The following is a 24135-nucleotide window of genomic DNA, read 5'->3' as shown; positions in this document are numbered from 1 at the left end:
CATGTTAGTACCATGTTAGAGCTAAAGCTTTGATTTTTATTGCTTAGTGACATGCTAGGGTTTGTTATTAATCTTGTTAGTATCATGCCTACGATCTTGCTATTATTATGCTTTAACATGATTATGATAATTATGATTATTATGATTGTTATGATGATGATTGTTATTATGTTGCTTGATGATATATTGTTATTGCTTGATCACGCCTTTTATGCATGTTTAAAGGGAATTTGTACTTGTAATCACGCTTAATAAGATAATTAATAATCTTGTTTAAGGCTAATTTGATTATAATTCAAGTGATTGCCAATAATAGTTTTCTTGTGCATTAAAATTCAACCAACATAGATAAACAGGTTTAGGGTTAATCTATTGATTGCATGTTAGTCAGAAAGCGCACATGAATACGAGAAGAATGAAGTAGAGGCCTATTTAGGGCAGGTTCAATCTCTTTTAGGTTGGATTTGTACCTTCATCCCCGAACCCTATTTGGTTCAAGACCTTTTGGAATTGACGATCTCATGGATCGTTAAGGGGTGTAATCTTCACCTTGTGAACGGTTTACAAGTTCCTAAAACTTGTTGGCGACTCTTTTGCTCTAGCTTCCTTCCCTTTGGACGCCACCATGCTTAAGTGTATGATCACAGTGGGGTTCAAGCTTAGGGTTAATGCTTGAAATATTCCCTACACTACGCCAGTTGCTAATGACATAGCATTTGTAACTAACATTATTTTTGTCAGTTGCGATTAGTGTTTTAGTAACTGACGTATTTAACGCCAGTTGCAAATAGGGTGCTACTAATAGCAATTTTTCCACTAGTGAAAGTAAAATAAAATAATAATTACAAATATCTAACTAATTACATTAAAATATTTACGAAATAACTAATTGCAAAAAAAAAAAAAAAAAAATTTATAAATAGCTTAAATTTAATTATAGTGAGAAGTTAAGGAGTGAATACTCCTAGATTTTTATGAAACATAAAGTATATATCTTTAAATGTAATCCTTGATTTTCTTAAAACTTTATAACTACTTTTTTTAATCAAAGTCATCATCAATTCAGGTTTAATTTTAAGTTCTTATTTTAATTTTACAATCAAGTTTAGTAATATCCTTTTAATTTTGTACTTTAAATTTCTATTTTACAATTTAATTTCCTATGATGATTATGTTCACAATTGATTTTGTAAGTTTAAAGAAAAATAATAGGGTCAAGTTGACAGATTATCAACTTTGTTCGCCGAATTTGAAGAGTTGATATTACCACTAATACTCAAATCCTCTTTCCCTTCATCACCATTGAATTAGTTGCTACAAATACTGACATTTATACATAGAATTTTTTGACTTTTACCACAAAAAAAAAAAAAAAAAAAAAAAAAAAAAAAAAAAAAAAAAAATTAAAAAATTGTTTTTACCACCAAAACTTCTAAAACTTTTGTTTTACCACCAAATAAAAAATAAAAAATTATTTTTTACCACCTGTCGTCAAAATTCTAACGAAATTTTTAAAAATTTTCGATTTTTGTGTCAAACACATGGTCTTTGAGGGTTTTGGGGGGCATTTGGCCCTATGCGCCCAATTTGAGGTCAGAATTTGCAAAAATGATAAAAAATGCCTCGTTTTGCATGTTTAAAAATATCTCAATTTGCGTGAAACCCGCAAAATGTGGCATTTCTGATCTTTTTTTTTGTCAATTCTGACCTCAAATTGGACCCGTAGACCCAAAATGACCCCCTAAACCTATGAAAAACATATTTTGCGCAAGAAATTCGAAGAAATTTTTTTAAAACCGTTAGATTTGACTTTTTCTTGACGTTAGGTGGTAAAAAACAATTTTTAGAATTCTTTTTTGTCGTAAAATAAAAGTTTTAGAATTTTTTGTGGTAAAAAACAATTTTTTGAATTTTTTTGGTGGTAAAAGTCAAAATTTCCTTATACATATGAAAATTTATTTTTATATTACCCATATTTGTCTTCTTTAATTTCAATTTGTTAATCACTTGATTCAATAAAAAAGACATTTTTACCTTTAAAAACCTTTGTAAATTTAAATCTGATTCTATCAATTAGTCTTAATCAAAGATTTTCAATCAATTAACCTCATAAGATTATGATACAATTTATTTTATCATATTCAATCATAATAACTTCCTAAATCAAATATATTCGCAAATTCTTAATTAGTGATTTTAACAATTTAATTTCTCATATATTCCTTAATCTTTTTATCCACAAACCAATTAATTACCCTATTAATTTCTAAAGTATTCCCATGAATTGATCCGTTTTAATCACTTAATTAGTATCTCTACTATACCATCAAGTCACATTTTTCTTTTTATTAAAAATGTCTCTTTATTTGTTGGGAAACATTATGCTAAAGAAGACCAACAACACTGTTGGACAATCACCAAAAAAAAAGGTATACATACATATGATTTTTTCACCAGATGCACTTTTTCTAATAGACATCAACCTATCGTTATTGTAATACACACACACACACGTCATATTGCACTTTTAAAATTCTATAAGAAGTACAGAGTACTGTTATAACATCTTATTATTCAGTAGGAGTCCCATGATTGGGAGTATGTAAAATCTAATCAAATTCTAACCTGATAAACTCGAAGAGAAATATTGCTTAAAATCTAAGAAAATATATATCTTAAAAGGATAATCACTTATGTTTGAATTCACATTCATTTCAGGTATGGTTTTGATCATTTTAAATAATCACATTTATACCTAAATGTAACTTTTTTTTTTAAAATTTTTTTTTTATCAATCTTAAGTAATCACATTTGTATCTTATTAAGTTAAAATTAACTTGAACTCGAACAAACCCAACCCAAATTAAGCATAACATGATGAGGCTAGAGATGGTTTGTTTTGAGTAAAACTAGAATTATAAGTAGAACAAATCTTTTGATGACATGTTTTGAACAGAAACTATACAAAAATAAAATTTATAATACCCAAACTTGATTTAGCTGATTTTTGCTAATTTGGCTTGAAAATGATTTGATTAGAGCTTCACTAGAACCTAATAATAAACAAACCCAAATTGATCCTAGCAAACTTGATTATATCTCAAATCAATTCACCGCAAAACCATTTCAAATTCAACCTAATTCAACAACCTACAATGACCACAACCACATTTTAAAAATATAAAAAAATATATCAAGCCAAAAGACATGAGTATATGACCCATTCTAATCCAAAATACTATGAACATCAAATTTGACCCATCTCAATTAAAATGAGAAATAGTTTTACTTGCTATAGCGATAATCTAAAACAACCTAATCAAACTCGAACGAAACCTCAACGTAAATCAAATCTAAACACGACTCAACTCAAATCAGACTCAAATACATCTTATCGATTAAGATATGCATGAAGGACCCACCACCCAAGTCAAATACTAGTAATTGAATCATTTGAACAAAAACTTCATTCCCATTTCCCAAATTCCTAGTACAGCCCAAGGCCCAGTCATTTGAAAATTTTCAATTCTACAAGTTTTCTCTTCTCTCTCTCTGCCAGCCAAACGCCCCAAAGTTCAACAACAGAGAAACAAAGAGAGAGAAAAACAATCAAACAAACAAATAATTTTCCAATAATTTTTTTCTACCAACAAAATTTCAATTCTCACGTCTTTTTCGCAGGTATTCTTCTTCACATTTTAGATCTCAACTTTTTTCTATACTTCCCATAATTAGAATTTGACTTTCCAGCTTCTCCTGTTGATTAATTTCATATAGTTTTTTTTTTTTTTTTTTTTTTTAATTTTATGTATTTAATTAATTGTTGCAATTATTTATGTGAATTGGGTGCGATCCAATGTTTCGAATTTCGCTTCACAATTGCAGAAATTTGTGTGTTTTTTTGTTAATTGCAACGATGCTTTGAATTTTCTCGAATTCGTATGTTTTGTTCAATGATTTAGTTGTGCAATTTGCCGACAGACATTTTCTTGGTTCAAGATTTGTGGCCTTTTTGGGGGGCTAATGAAGGGAATTTGCGGTACTAAGTGAAGATACATCTGAAAAAAGAGGGGAAAGTGAGGAGGAGAGAGAAAGAGTGGTGTTGGTGTTGAGGAGTGTATTAGGGTAGAATGAGTTCCAAGAACGGTGGACCGTCGACCCCGGTTCTCCTTCGGAGAGATCCGTATGAGGTTTTGAGTGTTACTAAGGATTCTACTGATCAGGAAATTAAGACGGCGTACCGGAAACTTGCCCTCAAGTAAGTTTTGGTTTTTGAGCTTATTGTTGTGTATCTTTGCTTTAATTGGTGTAATTTGAGCTGTAAATTGTGATTTCAGAGCTGTTTGTAATATGAATTTATTTAATGTTGGAAGTGATTCCGGCTTTCTGTTGCCATTTGATCAAGAAGAATTTAAATAGTCAGTAGTTATTAACAAGAAACAATGCTGATGATGGTTACTGTTTAGCTTGTTTTAGATCAAATTTAAGATTATTAGCTGGTTTGAGATTTTTGATGTTTCTCGAATTTTGAACTCGATGAAAGGCCATTGTAGGTCTACCTTATTTTATGAGATGGAAGCTACTGTCATGTATGTACTAATGCTTTCATTGAACATTGGCGACTTTTTGCTACTTTCATCATGCATGAGCATTTGATTCAATGCAAAAGCAAGAAGGGCCATAGGAACCGCAAATTTCTTTCTATTTACATTACCTTGGTGCTTTGAAGGATGCTCCAAGGCAAGATATGTGGGTTTTCGATCTGTGCTGCCCTCCTCTATGTCTAATGCGGTTGTGGGAGGACCTTTGTGTTCTGGTTAAGTGGAGAGATTGCTTTCAATGTACTCTTGAATTAAAACAAATGGTCATTGGCTAATATTGTTTGATTGTTGTGGCATTCCAGTTTAGTTGATAATAAAGCATAAGAAAAGTAAATCTTTCAGCTTCTCTTGAATGGGCTGAGTTGTTCTTGTTAATGTTGTTGGAGAAATTTATTGTATAGTGCTTTGGGAGATACCATTCCTTTTTTTGTTGAGCATGAAACTTGTGATTAATTTAAGTTCCTACCTGGAGAGTAATGTACTTACTTTGGTTAAATAGGTATCACCCTGACAAAAATGCAAATAATCCTGAAGCTGCGGAGCTTTTTAAGGAGGTTGCGTACTCTTATACAATATTGTCTGACCCTGAAAAGAGAAGGCAATATGATGCCGCAGGATTTGAGGTTTGTAGCTCTCCTTTATAAGGACTTTATAATAATTTGTTTATCTACTTCGTAAAATGTAGTTTGTTATCCAATAAATGTTAGTTTCAATCACGATTTCTCTCTCTCAAGAACTTCATTAATATTTTTTGTCATGTACTCCTATAATTCAGTACCCAGTTACCCACATTATCTATAACTCTATAAGACAGCACACGCTTTAAAATATTTTTATCGATGGAATTTATGTATGGTTCATTTAACCAAAACTTTAATTTATACTTATAATTTTGGATTCTCTAAATGAATTGCTTACATTTGTTAGAGAAATTAGGATAAAGTAAGAAAAAACAAAGAATGTGAAAAGGTGGTTGAGTTTAAGAAAAGTTGAATAAAGTAATAGAATGTGGTTCAAATTAAGGTAATGGTCGTGATTGCGGTATCTCAGCATTGAAGATTATGCGGTTATTGCGAACTGGATCTTGATTGTTGCAACATGAATGTGGTTTAAAAGTAGTTTTTGGAATTTATTTTGTATAATAATCATCATTCAAGAACCAAAAGTAGTAAAATAGTAACAAAAATCTATTATAATTCTGAATATGTTAAAGATATATAGCAATTATTAGAGTAATGAGTGGAGAAAAATTGAATAATCGTCTTAAAAGGTAGGTACTGGAGTGCTAGCACAACTGAGACCATAGATTATCGGTTGACTCGGCCTTAAACTTCGTCTATTTAAGAGAGATCGTTACAATGTGGGAAATATCGATATCGTAGATTTGAAAACCAATACAACTCGGCTGATATGATATGTCGCAGCCTCATGTTGTGAGGAAATGTGTAATTATTGTGGGATAAGGGAAAAATGGTAAAAAGGGTATGTCTAAAATAGTACTTCCTCCGTTCCATTTTACTTGCTACATACCACTTTGGCACACATTTTGAGGAAAAGATTTCAGGGTGTAATCAAGCAAAATAATCAAAATAATTGAAACACAAGCAAGATGGAAATTATATGTTACCGGTGTAAAAGGTTTTTTTTTTTTTATTTTTTTATTTTTATTATTATTAATTTGATCATTTTCACCCACAATTATCCTTCTCAAAAATAAAACGTTGTACTTATTAGAAAACAGAGAAAGATGTATATATATATCTCAACCAACGCCAACCAACTGCCCACGCAGAAGCGATGATCTCAGGATGTTGGAAAAATGGAAAGTCTTGATACATCCCATCCACTTTTGTTTCAACAGAGTAAAGAAAAACAAGTTCCCAACATATCGGGCAAATAATAGACCCGTATTACTCCTCTTGGGGATTACTCTCCTAAATATAAACTCCTGAAATACACTGTGCTTAGTTAAGGTCTCAATTTTTGTACTCTCCATATCATATTGTGAGCACCATGGATTATGTGTTATTGCCAAAGGTTAAGTTAATATTTATAATACACTCTTCCCACAAAGGAAGTTTATATCAAAGGAGGTAGCACATGGTAAGTATGTTAAGTGACGACTGGTGAGTCAAGGTTTGATGAGTGCTAATTTTGTGTATACTGTTGACTGGTGGATTGATTATTGAGGCTTGGGGATATTGCCCTTCTTTTACAATCAAAGGCTGATAATTATTGTTACAGCATCTATAAAGAGCTATTAATAATTAGCTACAAAATTTCTATTTTAATTGTAAATATCTGTGCATAAAACCAGGTATAGCATGTTCCTGAAGATTCTACTTTTAATTTATATTATGCTTTTAAATTCTACCTTGGCGGGGTTATAGATATTTGCTGTAATAATTTATCAGGCTCTGGATGCTGAAGGCATGGATATGGAAATCGACTTATCAAACCTTGGGACTGTCAACACAGTGTTTGCTGCCTTATTCAGGTAAAATATACTTGAGTTTTGGTTTTCTAGTCCAGTTAATTTTTCCTATGTCGCCTAGCAATTTTCATACTTTGTTTTTCTCAGTAAGCTGGGAGTTCCTATCAAGACAACCATCTCCCCTAATGTTCTTGAAGAAGCATTAAATGGAACTGTGACTGTCCGGCCCCTTCCTGTTGGATCATCAGTTCATGGAAAGGTGATTGCTTGATGAATGCTTAAATCTGTTTATTCCAACTTGAAATACTCTATGCTGTATTTTAAGCTATGCTAGAGGTTTCAAGTAGTCCAAACTTACACAGCTTATCCTTGTGATCGTATATGGTTATTGCTGTTGGATTATTGATTGAAAAGTCATAGACTAGCATGCTACTAACTCCTATAAATTAGATGTAGAAGTCAACTTAGATCTTTGATTTCATTTGATTTATCCAAAGTAGCTTCAATACAAACTAAATCCAATTTGGTAAAAATATACTTGTGTAGGTGTAAATTCCTGATTTGGTTACATTTTCTTGCAGGTAGAGAAGCAGTGTGCCCACTTTTTTGGCGTGACAATAAGTGAGGAGCAAGCGCAGGCGGGTATTGTAGTCCGTGTTACTTCTGCTGCCCAAAGCAAATTTAAGGTATAGTTGATATCTATCGTATGGTATATGATTGCTGTTGCAGAGAATCAAATTTGGTTTCATCTCTTGTATCTCCACTCTGGTGTATTTTTCAGCTTCTTTACTTTGAACAAGATGCAAATGGAGGATATGGACTAGCATTACAGGTATTTTGTTTTTCTTTCTATTAGGTTGTTTATGATTACAAGATTTAGTAACATGAACAACTGCTACTATTAATTTGAATTTGGCAGTATTAACAATATTAAAAAATAGCAAAAAAAGCTGTCAACTGTTTGGAGCCTCTAACACATATCAATGGAGTTTCAACAAAAAAAATCTGTATAGGGATGTGACCTTTTTTTTCATTATCACTATTGTCTTTTCATCTGAACACTAATCTGACAAAAATAATTTATTTAAAAAAAAATAAAATTGAAGGGAAATTGGAAATTAAAGAGCACAGGCGTAGACTGAAGGGGGAAAGAGAAGGTTTTTTATTTTTAGGCATCCTTTGTGTAAGTAGTATTTTGATGAAAGTAACTAGTGAAAGTGTTAAAAAAAATAATTATGAATAAAAATTTGGTGTATCGTAAAGGACACAGGAGATCATTGTTATGTATTTAATCAAATAAAATTGATCAGTCCCTATGTAACACATAACTAAACTACCTCTTGGAGAAATTAGGGCTAAGTGTAGCAAGATTCAATTAAATGAAAATTATGAGGCTGACACAAGGTTTGTGGATCTGAAGCTAAGGCTAGAAGATGGTTATTATTGGTAATTAACTGGAAATTAAATGTAACATTAGGAAGATGAAGATTATGAAGAGGAGAATTTGGTGAAACTGCTTTCATTAGTGATGCAAATAATCATACACCAAGGAAAATACAATCCTACCTTTGAATGGCCAGACACTGCCAAACTACAAGCTAAAAACAAAGCAAATCAAATGTCTTAAATCAATGGTTATTTACTCACTTAGCTCTCTTATATGTAGTGTGTGCACTAATTGCTTCTCAACCTTTTCCAAACTAACTCATAACAGAATTTTATTGCAACCCTGCCCATAGTCTAATGACTATTGCACCGTTCTTTTAAAACTTACTTTATATCATGTACAATTTTTGTTTTTTTTTTTTTTTAAAGGAGGATTCCTAGATCTTTGTTGTAGAGGACCGCGTAATGCATCCTTACGTTTAACCATACAAAATATTGTATAATTAAACTCAAACCTCATAAAAGGACAGACATTTGTGCCCATATATGGCCTTAAAATAATTAGCTATCAGTTTCTCTACAACAATGAGTTATTGAAAAGTCATTTACCTTTAGAAAGGTCTTGTAGACAATCGTAAATGATATTTCCTCCGTTCTCTTTTGATCGCAACATTTGACTCACACACACTCCTTTTACCATCTTTGGTGATTTACACATTAGGAAAAATATAATATGAGGGATCTTGTTAGATTTTTCTTGATTTATAATGTCAAAATATTACTTCCTTCGTTTTAATACGTTACGATTTGGCTGTTTTTCTCTCACAAAGAGATTCGAAATGTAACTAATAATAAACAATAGAGGGAGTAGCTTTCATTAATGTTAACTAAATTATATTTAAAGATATTGATGATATAAGATATGCATTGACAAGCGTGAAATGCCCAACAACCCAACATGCTTTCCATTTATTTATTTATTAATAATCTTTCCATTTATTTTTGAATTGCTTTAATCACACATTTATTGTCTCCTTCAACAACATATCACTTAATTCTTGACAATAGCAAATTCTCAAAACATCATTGCTTCCGCAAATATAATACTAGTCTCCCCAATCAATTAAGCACTCCAATTTCTCAGTAGAAACCTAATTGAACTTAATTGCAGCTTTCCCATTTACATATCTTGAAGCATCAAAATAAATCTTTTTAAATCCTACGGTGTGTGTGTGGTGGGGGGGGGGGGGGTTCCCAAGCGAGTTGAGGTCTAAGACTTCTAAGCATTTCCTTCAGTTCGGTAGCTTGGGTTATTTCTTTTAATAAACATGCAATGACTTGATTCAGTGTATGCCTTACTAACTAGCCAACAAATTTTTGTCGAACAGATTCCTTGCCAACTCATGAAATATCATATTAGCATTTTTATTTTAGGGGATTGTATTTGATGTTTTTCATAATAAAGCAGTCTTTTCTTCTATTATATGGATATCTTCCTTTGTCTTTTTAGGATTGTATGTGGTGTTTTTGATGATGAAGCAGTCTTTTCTTCTATTATATGGATATTTTCCTTTGTCTTATTTCACAAACATTTCATTTTCTATTGCTATCATGATACAGAGTGCCATTTTATTATTAACTACTACCTTCGTTCCATGGATTGCTATCCACTTTCTGTTTTGATCCATTTCATGAATTTCTTAATCACTTGGCATCTTTTCTTTCTCGGTAAATCTTATGTAATTTAGATTTTTTGGACCACACATTCTCTCTTATCCTAGTATTCCTTTTCCTTTGAAATATATTGAACCCTGACTTTGACCTTATCTGTTTTTCTATCTTGGATTTTCGTACCGCTTTTAATTGTTACTTGTAGCGTATGGGCTCTGACCTTAATTGGCTTTGGCCACACCTTTAGATTTATGAACTGGCAGTCCTAATACACTGTCTCTGAGAAGAATAGAGGGAAACAGATGGATGATAAGAAGCTATGTTACTCAGAATTGGCTATTAGTATTGGATAGGAGATCTTGTCTAAGTGTCAGACTTAGCTGCTTTATGAAAGATTTTGGATGATTTTTGTCCAAAATGTGATAATAAATTGTCCATACCCTTATTTAAGTGTCAAATACCTAACGGTCTAACACGATATAAAATGAGGTGTCTGAATAGTGCGGGCTATTGGCCGTGTGGTCCAAGTGATTGAAGTTCTTTTTCGATCTTTCAGAAGAGAATGCTGCATCTAGTTTAGACAATGGGTCTGATGTTTCTCTTTAGGGATGCAACTCTATGGTTTCTTATTAGGTTGCTTTGTTGCATATAGTTTCCAGTATCCATGCTATGCTCTGAGAAAAATCACTTAGCTGAATGGAATTGTTACTTCTTATTAATTAACACAGATTCCAGTAAATACATTTTTTTTTAATGCAGGAAGATAGTGAAAAGACAGGCAAGGTGACATCTGCTGGCATGTACTTCCTGCATTTTCAAGTTTATAGGTTGGATTCAACTGTAAATGCGGTAAGAATTGGGAATGCAATTTCATTTCTGAAATTGAGCTATTGTTGTTCATGGCTGTACGTGATCCTAATTATTTAATCTGTGGTTCTTCAGTTAGCAATGGCCAAGGATCCTGAAGCTGCTTTCTTTAAAAGGTTGGAGGGTCTACAACCTTGTGAAGTCTCAGAATTGAAGCCAGGCACTCACATATTTGCTGTCTATGGTCAGAATAACTCCATCAAGCTGTCATGTTTCACTGATGTTCAACTTTTATATGTTTGCATTGATTTATCATGTAGCTAACCAATATTTATATTGTAGGTGATAACTTTTTCAAACCTGCATCTTACACAATAGAGGCACTTTGTGTAAAATCTTATGAGGAAACGACAGAAAAATTGATGGACATTGAGGCACAGATTTTGAGAAAAAGAAATGAACTCCGTCAATTTGAATCAGAGTACAGGAAGGTACAACTGCTTGTATTCTTAACAAATACTTCCTCCATTCCCCCTAATATTGCAACAATTATATTTTAGGAAGTTTCACAGCAATATTACCATATATGCACATGTTTTCTCTCCCTCTCTCCTCATCACATGGGTCCCTATCTTTGTTTCTCTCTATCTCTTTCGTCATCTTAAACGTGTCATCCCCCTTGTTGCAATATTAGGGGAACGGAGGAGATAATAATTTTATGCCCTTCGTTTCTGTAAAATCTGTGTATTTGGTGCTTTTTTGTGCAATATTTTATTTGTGACTTGTGTTAATGGCAGGCGTTGGCTCGTTTTCAAGAGGTGACAAACAGATACAACCAAGAAAAACAATCTGTAAGTATGATCATTTTGTTTCATAGTTTTAGTTAAGAGGTACGGAATATCAATTTTTTTTGACTTGGGTATTTAGTTGGCTCCCTGAGTTGGATTTTAATCCGTATAATGGGTATTTGAGCTGTGAGTCTAAAATCAATTTGCGTAAGGTCCATATATATAACTAACCCTTATTCACACTTACACCAAGATGAGCCCTTCAACCATCAACCAGGTCCAAATATAAACCATACAATGACCGATATCTAAACTTGTGCACAAGTTTTGGTTATCCAAATGTGTCTGTTGAATTTTAATTTCCAAATGTAACCCAAAACAGTGATATAGTTATCAAATGTAGATTTATCGGTGTGGTCTTGGATTAACACTTAGTCAAAATTGAGTTGGGGTAGAACATGGGATTTTGTCCCAAAAAAAAAAAAAAAAAAAAAACCTAGCACCCAAAATTTGACTGTTGGGGTACATAACTGTTATAGACCCGATGTTATTGTGGTTGATGTATCTTGTTTTGAGAAGTGCCAAATTACTCATTTTTTGTACCAGAATCTCATTCGTCTTAGATGTATCATTGGAACCCTTTGCCTGGGAAGGCTGCCTATTGACTGGTGCAGACTGTATAGCATTACTTGAGTGCCTCCGTACCTCTTTATTATTCTCATTTTATTTATTTATTTATTTATTTATTTATTTATTTATTTGTTTTTAAAAATAGAAATAAACAAATACATTTAGGCCCATCTTCTCTCTAGGTTCATTTGTATACTAAAAAATTAAAATCACCCGCTGAACTATTTATTTCTTGTGAGTTAGGCCCTGGTCTACAAAAATGAGGCCTGTCATGGCATCTTAAGTGCAAAAAAACTGAATTGATTCCTGGTTTACACCATGATGCCTGCATTACACCATGTCAAAACTTACCATATCATTATTTTATTCTTATGTCCTTGCTTTGTTATATAGGTTGATGAGCTACTAAAACAACGAGACAGTATTCACTCTGCCTTCACTGTGGTCAGAACACTCAGTACTGGAAATGCTAGCAATTTGTCAAATGGAAGTACAAGTAAGACTTCTGCTGATGAAGCCAGGGGTGAAAGCCCAGTGGAAGATGGAGGCTCTGATGGAAAAGACAAATCATCTCGGAAGAGGTGGTTCAATCTCAATCTCAAGGGGTCTGATAAGAAGCTTGGGTGATTGCTTTGAGCAGAGATGCATAAACCAATTCACTTCTGATTTTCTGATGGGATTTAGGCAATTGCTTGTACTTCCCTTTCAGTGATCACCTTGTATCCATAGCTTAATTTTTGCCCCCCAATGATTCCGATAATCTGATTATTTCACCCATGCTTTCAGCCCTAGAAGAACGGAGAGGGGAACATACAAAAAGGTAGAAGGATATTTGTTCGATAAGTCGAGTTCTTTTTAAAATGTATTTTGTATGTGTTTGTTATTTATCAAGGAAGAGATTGATATTTTATGGTCTGTTGTAGATATTTTTAAAATGAGTGAATTTTTTTGTTGTAAGTATAAAATCTTCATTATTTGATTTACCTGACAATTTGGTTCTAGCAATATGCTTGTATACATTATGAGCAGTATGCGTGAGGCGTTTGTTCATTGCAGAATTACTGTTTCATTATTTGATATTTGGATGAAGCAAACAATTGAACTGCTATAGCCAATAGATACATTTATGCATGTTAAGTCCCTTGTTTGGGAAAGTTACAACTTACAAGGGTACTGCCGGCCTGTGATTGTCGTGTTTTCCTCATCCAGTTCAATGTAAAGCTGTAAGAAACTCTAACGATTAGAGTGTAATGTGTAGAGACCAAAGGTAGCTGTTAGCAGTTTCTAGATAAAATGTCTAGAAACTTATCACATCAACCCTAAATGTGTAATTGTTCTATGAAATACTCATAATGGAGTTGACCCGAACATGACCCAAATCCGAACTTGACCAGATCCAAAGTGACCCGAAACCCAAAGTGACCTGACCCGATTTAAACCCGTGTTGATTGATTTGAATTGGCCTGCCCGAATTGACCCCACTCAAAATGACCAAATTCCTAAAGTGAATAGGGTGAAATACTTATATTAGGTAGGGGTGGCAATTCGGGTCAGCAGGTCGAGTTCGGGTCAGATTTCGGGTTATGCTTAGAAACAATAAAAAAAAAAAAAATAGTGTAAAACTTAATATTATTACGAAATATGAAATTTTGGTAAAATCTGATCGAATTCGGGTTGTTTGGGTTCGGGTCGGGTCAGGTTCGGGTTTCTCTCGGTAACTTCGGGTCGGGTTATTGGGTCCGGTCAAGGATTGCCAGCCCTAATATTACGTACTCACGATTTTTTTATTTTCTTAACGATTTTACTTTCTTTTTCCAACTATCTTTTAAAGTGCATTTATTTTGATGACCCGACCCAAACCTGACCCAAATATTTGTTGACCCAAAAGTGACCTGGCTTGAATATTTGCTGACCCGAAAGTGACCCGACCCGAACAACCCGTTTGCCAGATCTAGAGACAATATATTTCTGCAAGGTGCCAAAAATGTTGGAGTATATGAGGTATCAATACATACAAGTTGATGGGAAGGAAATTGTGAATGGGAAAGACAATTGAGTTGGTAGGGGATGCAAGAATGCGAGGGTATGTCTGGCTTATTAGGGATTTATATAATAATTTAGGGAGGAGAACAGAAGAATGGGAAAGGCAGTGAGAAGTGTAACATGGTCTTTGCACCACTATTCCATTTTTTTCAAAATATTTTGCCTTTTTTATATTACTTCCTTTGTTCTTTTTTACTTGATCCGCTATGACTTTTACAATATTTACCACCCTTTCTTTGACCGTCTTTTGTGAAGGAAAACCATATTCATGTTGGATGTTTTTGGATTCCTCTCAATAAGTATTATCATAATATATAACTTTCATATTTTTTACTTACGGAGAATTAAAGTTATTGATCGTTAAAGTTTTGCATTGGTAAGCGTGATAAAATAAACAGGCTAAGTAAAAAAGAATAGAAGAAGCATGTTTTGTGTCATAACTTGGATTGAAGGGAAGTTTTGAGTCATTACAAGTGGTATCAGAGCAACACAATTCAAACACCTCCATCAATAATGTAGTGATTGATGCCTAATAAGAAAGGTTACCAAAATTTGAAAAGATAAAGAATGAGATGGTGGCCATGGTTGTTGAAATAGCAATAATTGTCATGCATGAGTCCTCGATTGCCTAATTGAAGAAGAGTAATGAGTGGACAACAAAGCGAAGCCTAGAATACACAAATTAAGTAATGAATTACTAAAGTCACTCCATTTCCTTGAATACTCCATCAGTTTTGAAATAAGTGTCACACTTTAAGGCCCTATTTAGTTCACCTGATTTTTGCTTATATAATTTGATCTAATCTTGTCTGATTTGATCAGATTTGATCTGATCTGATCTGGTCTAATCTTATTGTCTGATTTGACCTTAAGTGTACGATAATCTGTAAGGTAAAAATATATCAAGTGGGATCTTATTAGATTCGTAATAATGTGTTTTATTAATATGTAATTTTCATAATCGATGATCTGATCTGAACTTATTTTTTCTGATCAAAACTTATTTTTTCTGAAATAAGTAAAAATGAGGTGAACTAAACAAGGCCTTACTACCGCTACTTTTCAGATAATCCACTAGACCAATGTTAGTGATTTATAAAAAATATAGTTAAGATGGGAACTTGTTAGAATTATCTCAATGTATCGTTTTTGAATATCTATAAATTATAATATTAATAATTAAAGATATTATTGGTAAAATTGTGCATGGGCATATGTGCCAAGTCAAAGTAGAGCATATACTACCTTCGTTACTTATTATATGCAACAAAGAGGTATTATTTGTAAGACATAAAATATTCCTTTATTGCACATAATAAGAAGTGGAGGTAGTATTTTAAAACTGAGGGAGGATGTGTTCTCTGCAGCAAAGATCTTTGCACCCTTCCATCACTCAGCTGCAAGAAGACATCCAATGACCCAACAAAATCCAAGAGCAACAAAAATAAATTGTGACGTCATTCTCAAGCTAATTGAAAATGGAAATGAATGTCAATTAACAAGTTAGTTAATAGTTATATTTTATAGGCAACACATTTTCTGTTATCATTTGCAATTACTAAAGTGAGTACTTTTAATTATTGTATTTAACAAATTTGCTCTTAAAACCCCATATATCAAATCAGAATTTTGGGTTTCTCTAACTAATAAATATACACAATTTTCCAAACTCACACACAGATCGTGATCCACATATAATCCACAGGATTGAATAGAGTTTCTTTCTGTTGTGGCAACTCGTCAAATAGAATTTCCTTGGGAAAATTATGAACACCACTCTTGCCAAATTACAGCATGGTTCAAAATAAATAAAAAAATTACCTGACAACTTTCACTAGCGCATGCAAGATATATATACAGCTCAAAGCCTTAGCACACAAACGAATTTGGGAAAGAGGAACAAAAGTTCCCCCAACACTATAATCCTAAATTCCTCGCTAAATAAAAAGAAATGAGAAAGGGGGATGCAGGGGCAGTAGAAAGAAAAAGGATTCGTCTACAATATATGTGGAAGCTGAGAATCTAATCTCTGTTGCAGTTCCTTCATTTTGGAAGAGAGCTCATCCTTCTGCTCCTTGAACCCTTCTATTAGATAGTCTTTCCCTTCAACTATTTCTTTCAACCCTCTGATTTCTTTTTTTAGCATTTGAATTCTTTCATCATCTCCGCTTTTCTCATGGAACCCAAAATTGGCATCCCCATTAAGGTACCCATTGGCATGACCATTTCTTTTCTCTGCCGGTGAAGTTGTGGTAGAAAGCTTTTCGTTAGGGTCCCCATGTGCCAAGCAATGATCTGCAATAGCTTTCCTCAGTCGTTGGATCTCTCTCTCGGAATCAAAGAGTTCCTTGTTTGTAGCATCAAGTTGTGACTGTAAGTTCTCAGAATGAGACATCTGTGCATTAAGGGCATTCTGTAGTTCGGCAATCTGATCCTGCATCTCCACTATCAAATCATCTCTTCGCTTCAACTGCTGCCTGAGTTTCTGTATTACATCCCGCTTGCTAAACATGTCAGAGCCAGATTCAGAGACACATGGTGAGTCAGAATTACTTGAATGTTGAAACGGTTTTGGAGGTGGGTCACCACGCTCTGGAGATGATACCCAAACCATGCTGTATTCAGGTGCCGGAACAGTCACTAAAGGTAGTGACACCTCAGGTTCTGTCATAATAGGGCCGTTTGAAGAGCTCTTAACATCTGTAACACGTTCTCCTACATCAACAACCCAAATGAAATTTTTATAATAAAATATATCCCCTTTATTTAATCTAATCACATGCAATGATATATAATGCTCCTTTGTTTTATATTCTTTTTCTCTACGACTATGGCTTTGCCACTTATCAAATACTTCTACTCCCCTTCTGTCCCATACTTGCCCCATATCCTTAAGCACAAGATTTTATGCAAGTGAAAAAGTAGAGAGAAATAATAAGGGTGGTTAAGCATGGGACTTAACTCAAGAAAGAACTTCGGGACTTAAAATTTCTTAGAGAGGAAATGGTGCAAGTGAGGGACATCCAAAAAGGGAAAATAGGGCAGCTAAATTGGGACAGAAGTATTAATAATTTACATAGAGACGAATAAGATCTAAAAGTAGCAATACTATGAAAATAGATGGTACAGAAAATAAAATTAAAAAAGGTGATGGGTTCACAAAGGAAGCAAATTAAAATGGAGAGAACTGAACCATATCCATGTACAATCAGTTAGATATATATGGTGGTTTAGAGATCTGTATAGCCTTATAAGTAATATATCTTTTACTATCTGCAATATGTATTCAGGATCATGTAATATCAACTCACAGCAATCCAAAAACAGCAAAATTACTATTTGTACATGGGCAGTTTAGGGTTCAAATAGAGAATACTCATCCCTACTCCCAAACTTTCAAGTCAGTTAATATCTGGCTCTAGTTTTGAGTCAAGTATTGACAGATCCACAAGTAATGCATCATATGCTCGACTTATCTTAGTTATCTATCATTTGTCATTGACACCCATAACAGTAATTATGATGCCTCTCTTCTCTAATCTGAACCAACAGAATGGAGCTATACACAAATTATCCTATATCATGTATTCTAAAACTTTTGCAACCTTTGAAAAATTCTCAGACCATCAATGTGAAAAATGCAAGACATGTTTAGAATTGACTGTCATTAGAAAGTTAAAAGAAAAAAGGGAAACATTTACTCCATACAAACTTGCAGCATCTTCAAAATTTCCATCTACCACAAAGACATTGAAAACGACAATACCTATATCAGAATTTTTTTGAACCTACCAAAGGTAGTAATCTTGTGGTAATCGCTACCTGAAGCACAATTATAGCAGTTATTCTCATCCAATACATAAGAATGCAAGCTAGAATTTGAGCGACAATTTCCCAACCTCCGTCCAGCAGTTCTTTCATTACCTAAAATTTTAGCATCAAAGTGAGCTACAGAATAGGAAGTCAAAAAAAAAAAAAAAAAAAACCAATTAAGCACAAAACCTTCCATAAATCCAAACCTTTCAAGACAGAATTGTCTTGCTGTTTAGAATCAAGTGCCTGTTTCAATTTGAATCCAAGACGTACAGATAATGTACTTAATAAGGCACCACCTACAACGAGCACCCAATTCGGTCCCTCTCCTTGAACATTCTTAGGCCTCTGAGTCCTAGCTTCACTACTGACTCTTGATTTCATTCTTAAAGCAGAAGTTTGAAAAATAAACCATAAAGGGAAATTACCTAAAACAGAATATTCCGAAAAGATAAAAGTTAGCGTGCCAGTAAAACGTTAAGGAATAACGTGCATAAAATTCACATTTTACAAATAACACTCCCAAGGAACGAAAATAAGCAAGCAGAACCATTGCAGAAGGGACTTCTGTTCAGAAGACACTAAGGATCACTAAATCACACACAACTAAGGAAGATACTGAGCAAGAATGAAAATTATTTTAATTATGTAGCACCAGCTGGTGGCAAACCTACTTGCCAGCCAAAATAACAATTACCACACCTCCTGAAAGGCAGAGAGCATTTCTCGGACATAATTGGATGATATTGATATTGTTCTCGGATTTTAAGTCATCCAAATACAAAATACAAGCTTCCCATGATTCCAAAATTTATTCAGCTTTCTAATTTCAACTCTTTCAAAGAAGTTTCAACATATATGCTTATTCTAGTGATCCTATAATCTGGAAGAGGTCAAAGAAAATACAGAAATCAGAAACAGCCATCTTAAGAATACTACATTACTAAAAGCATTCGAGAGAACTGAAAAAGAAGGTATACATGCCAGCATGTGGAGATGTATGCATATACTATAATTCACATGCACACTTGTGCAAAGCAGAGCTAGAAATCAATTGTGTATGGACACCTAAGACTGCTAAGCGTATTTAGGATATTCTGAATTTGACCAAGAAACTTGACAGGAAAAATCTCATCTAATAGCCGTCTTTTGAAAAGATACTGAACTTAGCATTTGTCCAATAATAATCCCAATTATTAAAGACACTAAGGATCACTAAATCACACACAACTAAGGAAGATACTGAGCAAGAATGAAAATTATTTTAATTATGTAGCACCAGCTGGTGGCAAACCTACTTGCCAGCCAAAATAACAATTACCACACCTCCTGAAAGGCAGAGAGCATTTCTCGGACATAATTGGATGATATTGATATTGTTCTCGGATTTTAAGTCATCCAAATACAAAATACAAGCTTCCCATGATTCCAAAATTTATTCAGCTTTCTAATTTCAACTCTTTCAAAGAAGTTTCAACATATATGCTTATTCTAGTGATCCTATAATCTGGAAGAGGTCAAAGAAAATACAGAAATCAGAAACAGCCATCTTAAGAATACTACATTACTAAAAGCATTCGAGAGAACTGAAAAAGAAGGTATACATGCCAGCATGTGGAGATGTATGCATATACTATAATTCACATGCACACTTGTGCAAAGCAGAGCTAGAAATCAATTGTGTATGGACACCTAAGACTGCTAAGCGTATTTAGGATATTCTGAATTTGACCAAGAAACTTGACAGGAAAAATCTCATCTAATAGCCGTCTTTTGAAAAGATACTGAACTTAGCATTTGTCCAATAATAATCCCAATTATTAAAGATATATATTATAGTATACCGGACTTGCATGGCATACTATATGGTAGTTTCTGTCTTTTTTTTACTCTCTAAACTCAAAAAAGAACTTAGCTTCCCTTTCATTTCCTCACACCAACTCCCCTTTCTGATTCACCTTACCTCCACTAAACTTGTCATCCCTCTCTTCAAATCCAAGAATATCCATTCTTCTCATTATTTATCCCTTCCAGAATCCACCTTCAGTACCACATCCATTCTATGTCTTGTGTCCATGATTTCTAATTCTCAATCAACCCACTTTATAAGGTTAAGCAGACACACCTTTAGTGACTTTTGCAGCTTGATTTAAACTTGTCTTCTATATTTATCAACCAACTCAACAATAAGCAATACTTTTCTAAGGTATCTACTACCTTCTTTAAATTTGACTGCATTTCTCAAATTTCAATATTTAACAAACCCAATAGGTAAATGGTCTAAAATCTAAAGTATTGAAATTATATACTACAGGATTTAATCTGATTATGTATAAGAAACAATTGCTCAATAACTTGCATATTTATTAAATGAGCCTCATTGCTGTAGCATACAACATTTAACGCAATGGAAGAAAACAAAAAAAAGGGGGGGGGGGGGGGGGGTGGTTAGTGAGGGAGAGTTTGGCGTGGAAAGAAATAGTGTGTTTCACAGGAGGAAGATATATTATCGAAGAGTTGGGGTTGTTCCCAGATTTATATATGAAGTATACTGGGATTTTTTTATAAAACAGGAATTGGTGAAGAATTGTCTTATCCTAAACTCAATTTTCTCACACTAGACTCACATGAACTAAATATCTCTCTTTCTTTGTCTCTTGCAGCTGATCTAAGCACTTCATGATTTATTTACATTTAAGAGAGGGTGCAATTCAGTCAATACAGACCTTCACAGGCTGAAGCCAGGACTCTCAAACAATTCTACAGAGATACCCAAAAATGAAGTGAATTTCACAGAGCTCACTCAAAATGCAAGCCTTTTCATATTTATTTCAGCAGCGACTCTTTCTTCAAGATAAAGTATTTCTAGAACTTCCTACAGAGAAAGATAATAATATTAACAACTCTTTGCACCAACATAATCTCAACAAACAAACCTATTGGGGAGAAATAACAGTTCATTCACTAAATTTAAATCTCAATGTTGTAGAAACACAGCAGACTAAGCACGATGGGAGTGTTTTTTGGTATTCCGGTTCACCTTTTGGGCTAATCCGGATTCAGGGATCAATTTTGGATGGTTAGATTCCAATCCCCTCCCAACTGTTGTTGCGGGGGATCAAACACGGGTCCTCCCTACCAAGTCCAGTCCCAATCACCACTGCACCAACAACCAATAATATTAATTTATGCATTATGTGTGTAGATCATAATTAATTTATCTTCACGATGGGAGTGTTTGGTTGGGTGTAAATTACTTTCCAAGAATGTAATGGTAGAAAGCTCACTAATGTTCAGAAACACCAGTACAAAAAAGATGCAAAAGGTAAGCCAAGTCAAGTGGTGAAATTATTCCTAATTCAAAACTTTCTCCCAAATCCTACTTTTCTCCTTCTAGATACACCTGTGAAGGGCAACTAATACACTTCAGTAGCTTGTTATGATGCAAATGATATGCAAACAAGTACAAGAACCGTGAGCAATTTTGGACAAGGAGGATGCAAATGGTATGCAAACTCCTAACTGGTAACCAGGATCACCTTTGACTCAATAAGAAGAACCTGAGACTGTACGGGACATACTTTTAATCCTTTCCATCCTACTTTTCCTCTATTTGTTTAACAACGATGAACAATAAGCAAAAACAAATGTAGCTAACTTTGCCACGCCAAACCAGGAAAACCCTCATTTGGGGATGTCAATCTCCGAAACAACAGAAAGACTGCTAGGAAAAGTCGATACAGAACAGATATTAAGCCAGAAATGTCAAATTCTATGAAAGTTCGTTATATCGAAAACAGTCTTGGATAAACAAAATGACTTGCCTTACATTATAGATAATGAATACGATACTTGTACTACACAACGATCCTCTAAAGTCTAAACTAATAAGCAAGCCGGTCGCCGGGCCAGGAAGGAGCGACGGCCGCCCTCGGCCAAGAAAGAAAAGGTCCATTTTCATGGTTCCTTCCTACAATAAAGGATAACAAACAACAACCTGAAACACATTATCAACCAAATTTGACTCAATTATCAAATTAGGCTCCAAAATTCACATCAGATTTATCTCGCTTAAGAATATCAACGTAAATTGCACACTGAAAACCTCTAGAAACAAAATCAATCGTAAATTGCAAAAAAAAAAACTTGAGTAATTATAACCAAAAGCTCAATAATTCACCTCTAAAGAACCCTAAATTGATTATACAGACAATGAAATTAACGATGAATCCTAGATTGTGAAATTGATAATCGATGATTTGAAAAAGAAGAAATAAAACATTTTACCTGAAAAGCTGCTTCAATGGAGGAGAGAGAGATAGAGAGTGAAAGCGAGGTGCAGCGTAAAAGTGAGAAGCTCTAAATGAGGAAAAATAATGAGAACGTAGGAGCAAGATTAAATGAGTAAATAACACACATGTAGTAGTGAGTAGACCTGTACAGCTGAACAAAAATTATACTCCGTACTACTACTTGTATTATAATTTGTACTTGTATTATTTTTCAACAATTTTGTAGAGTTAAGGTAAAATATATCCCCTTCCGTCCAAAAAAAAAAAAAAAAAAAAAAAAAAGGGTAAAATACATTCCTTGAACTTTGGTTCCCTTAAAAAAAAAAAAAAAAAAAAAACATTCCAGTTATTTGTAGCATTTTAATCCCTCAACTTTTAAGTGAGGCAAAATGGTCCCTCAACCACCAATGACTCACTTTTCAGGTACAAATTAGCTAACTAAGAATAGTTTAGCGACCTTAGTGCATATGTGGTAATAAATTTAATGATTTTAAAAGCAAAGTTTGGGTACCTTCAGATGATGAGTTAGCTTTAATTAAATTAGAAACTAGTTAGTGACCCGGGCGATGCCCCGGTTTATAGATATGGTGATTATAGATATAGTGATATTTCAAACGTTTGGATTTTTTAAATTATTACTCCGTACTACAAAAATTAAGAGAATCAATTCTTGTATATAACTATAAAATTTCATTCCATGATGTTGTGTTGCTAGAATTTTCTACCTAGAACTTGAAATATTTTCTTAAAATTTTAAATAGCATATATATTGAATAGCAAAGAGCAACAATTAAATCTCGTAAATGTAAAAAGAGTCCTGTCAATATGTCTCATTTTTTTCATCTTGTGATGCATCTTTGTTATCTACTGGGAGTTGTTGTTCTTCATCTGCATCTTCTCCTTACATAAGCTTTTCAATTTCCCTGTACAAATTTATATTACAAATTTACGATATTAGTGCTTTTGGGGTTTTTTTGTTCATAATAAACAGACACCCAAATGGAAATATATTCATTATATTTTTAAATTTTGATTTGCGTAATATAAGAAGAGAAAATGAAGTGTCATATGTCAATCATAAAATTTTGTTCCCGTAAAAATCTCAAGAATCTATCAATTCCATATCAATCAAAATACGAGGCACAAAAAAAACTTATGTTGAAATTTACTATCATTGTATTATAGGCAATTAGGCATACAAATCTATTCACATGATGTAAGATGACAATATAACAATGTAAGATGACAATATTTTTTTTTTTGAAACCATGTAAGATGACAATATAACAACGATCAACTTGTATGTTTTAAAAAAAGTGTAGGAAGGCAACAGCCAATACAGAAATTACCTTTCTTTATTCTGGTTTTCTGAATGTGATCAATGACGTTTAGGTGTTTTCGACAATAGTTACGGCCACAAATCAATAAAATATGGATACTTTCATAGTAAAACACATTTGCTTGATCAGTCGACCGCAATAACTACAAACTAAAATCACTGAAATATGGAAACTTTTACAACGATTTCACACCTTTGCTGCATAATTTGGCTAGTTTTATACTGAAAGGTTAAGTGTTAGTAGTTAGTACTAATGTAACGTATATTAATTCAGCCATCAATGCCACAAATTTAGCCCAATTTAACTGTTATAAGATGAGGCAATTCAATG

General features: G+C 33.5%; 2 protein-coding genes across 4 annotated transcripts; one reads left to right on the top strand and one right to left on the bottom strand.

Moving 5' to 3' along the window:
* Window positions 1–3470: 3470 nt before the first annotated feature.
* LOC145563731 (chaperone protein dnaJ 15-like) lies at window positions 3471–13419 on the top strand. Its single transcript, XM_081624163.1, has 12 exons — window positions 3471–3681; window positions 3982–4258; window positions 5101–5224; window positions 7016–7098; window positions 7183–7294; window positions 7617–7721; window positions 7817–7867; window positions 10852–10941; window positions 11035–11143; window positions 11242–11390; window positions 11697–11750; window positions 12711–13419. The coding sequence occupies exons 2-12, from the start codon at window positions 4131–4133 to the stop codon at window positions 12942–12944; spliced, it is 1239 nt and encodes a 412-aa protein (XP_081480289.1). The 5' UTR covers window positions 3471–3681; window positions 3982–4130; the 3' UTR covers window positions 12945–13419.
* A 2686-nt stretch (window positions 13420–16105) lies between these two features.
* LOC145562309 (uncharacterized) lies at window positions 16106–22611 on the bottom strand. Of its 3 annotated transcripts, none has more exons than XM_081622534.1 (4): window positions 22461–22611; window positions 18380–18601; window positions 18153–18284; window positions 16106–17075 (listed from the first exon to the last, which is right to left on the bottom strand). In XM_081622534.1, the coding sequence occupies exons 2-4, from the start codon at window positions 18555–18557 to the stop codon at window positions 16357–16359; spliced, it is 1029 nt and encodes a 342-aa protein (XP_081478660.1). In that variant the 5' UTR covers window positions 18558–18601; window positions 22461–22611; the 3' UTR covers window positions 16106–16356. The 3 variants fall into 3 exon arrangements, with proteins under 3 accessions (XP_081478660.1, XP_081478662.1, XP_081478661.1); XM_081622536.1 differs by having other exon boundaries at window positions 18183–18284; XM_081622535.1 differs by lacking the exon at window positions 22461–22611 and adding an exon at window positions 18876–19075.
* Between the last annotated feature and the right edge of the window lie 1524 nt (window positions 22612–24135).

The sequence above is a fragment of the Chenopodium album genome, chromosome 10 (assembly GCF_948465745.1).
Source record: "Chenopodium album chromosome 10, dcCheAlbu1.1, whole genome shotgun sequence".
NCBI lineage: Eukaryota > Viridiplantae > Streptophyta > Magnoliopsida > Caryophyllales > Amaranthaceae > Chenopodium > Chenopodium album.
The sequence above is the reverse complement of the archived record's forward strand: the minus strand, read 5'-3'. Positions and strand labels throughout refer to the sequence as shown.

Bases quoted from the DNA above. Each gene is read 5' to 3' on its own strand.
- LOC145563731 (XM_081624163.1), top strand. From the start codon at position 4,131: ATGAGTTCCAAGAACGGTGGACCGTCGACCCCGGTTCTCCTTCGGAGA. The intron at 4,259-5,100 runs GTAAGTTTTGGT...TTGGTTAAATAG, and splicing joins TACCGGAAACTTGCCCTCAA to GTATCACCCTGACAAAAATG. The intron at 11,144-11,241 runs GTCAGAATAACT...TTTATATTGTAG, and splicing joins TCACATATTTGCTGTCTATG to GTGATAACTTTTTCAAACCT.
- LOC145562309 (XM_081622534.1), bottom strand. From the start codon at position 18,557: ATGAAATCAAGAGTCAGTAGTGAAGCTAGGACTCAGAGGCCTAAGAAT. The intron at 18,285-18,379 runs GTTTGGATTTAT...CTAAAATTTTAG, and splicing joins AGACAATTCTGTCTTGAAAG to GTAATGAAAGAACTGCTGGA. The intron at 17,076-18,152 runs GTAGGTTCAAAA...TTGTTGATGTAG, and splicing joins CCACAAGATTACTACCTTTG to GAGAACGTGTTACAGATGTT.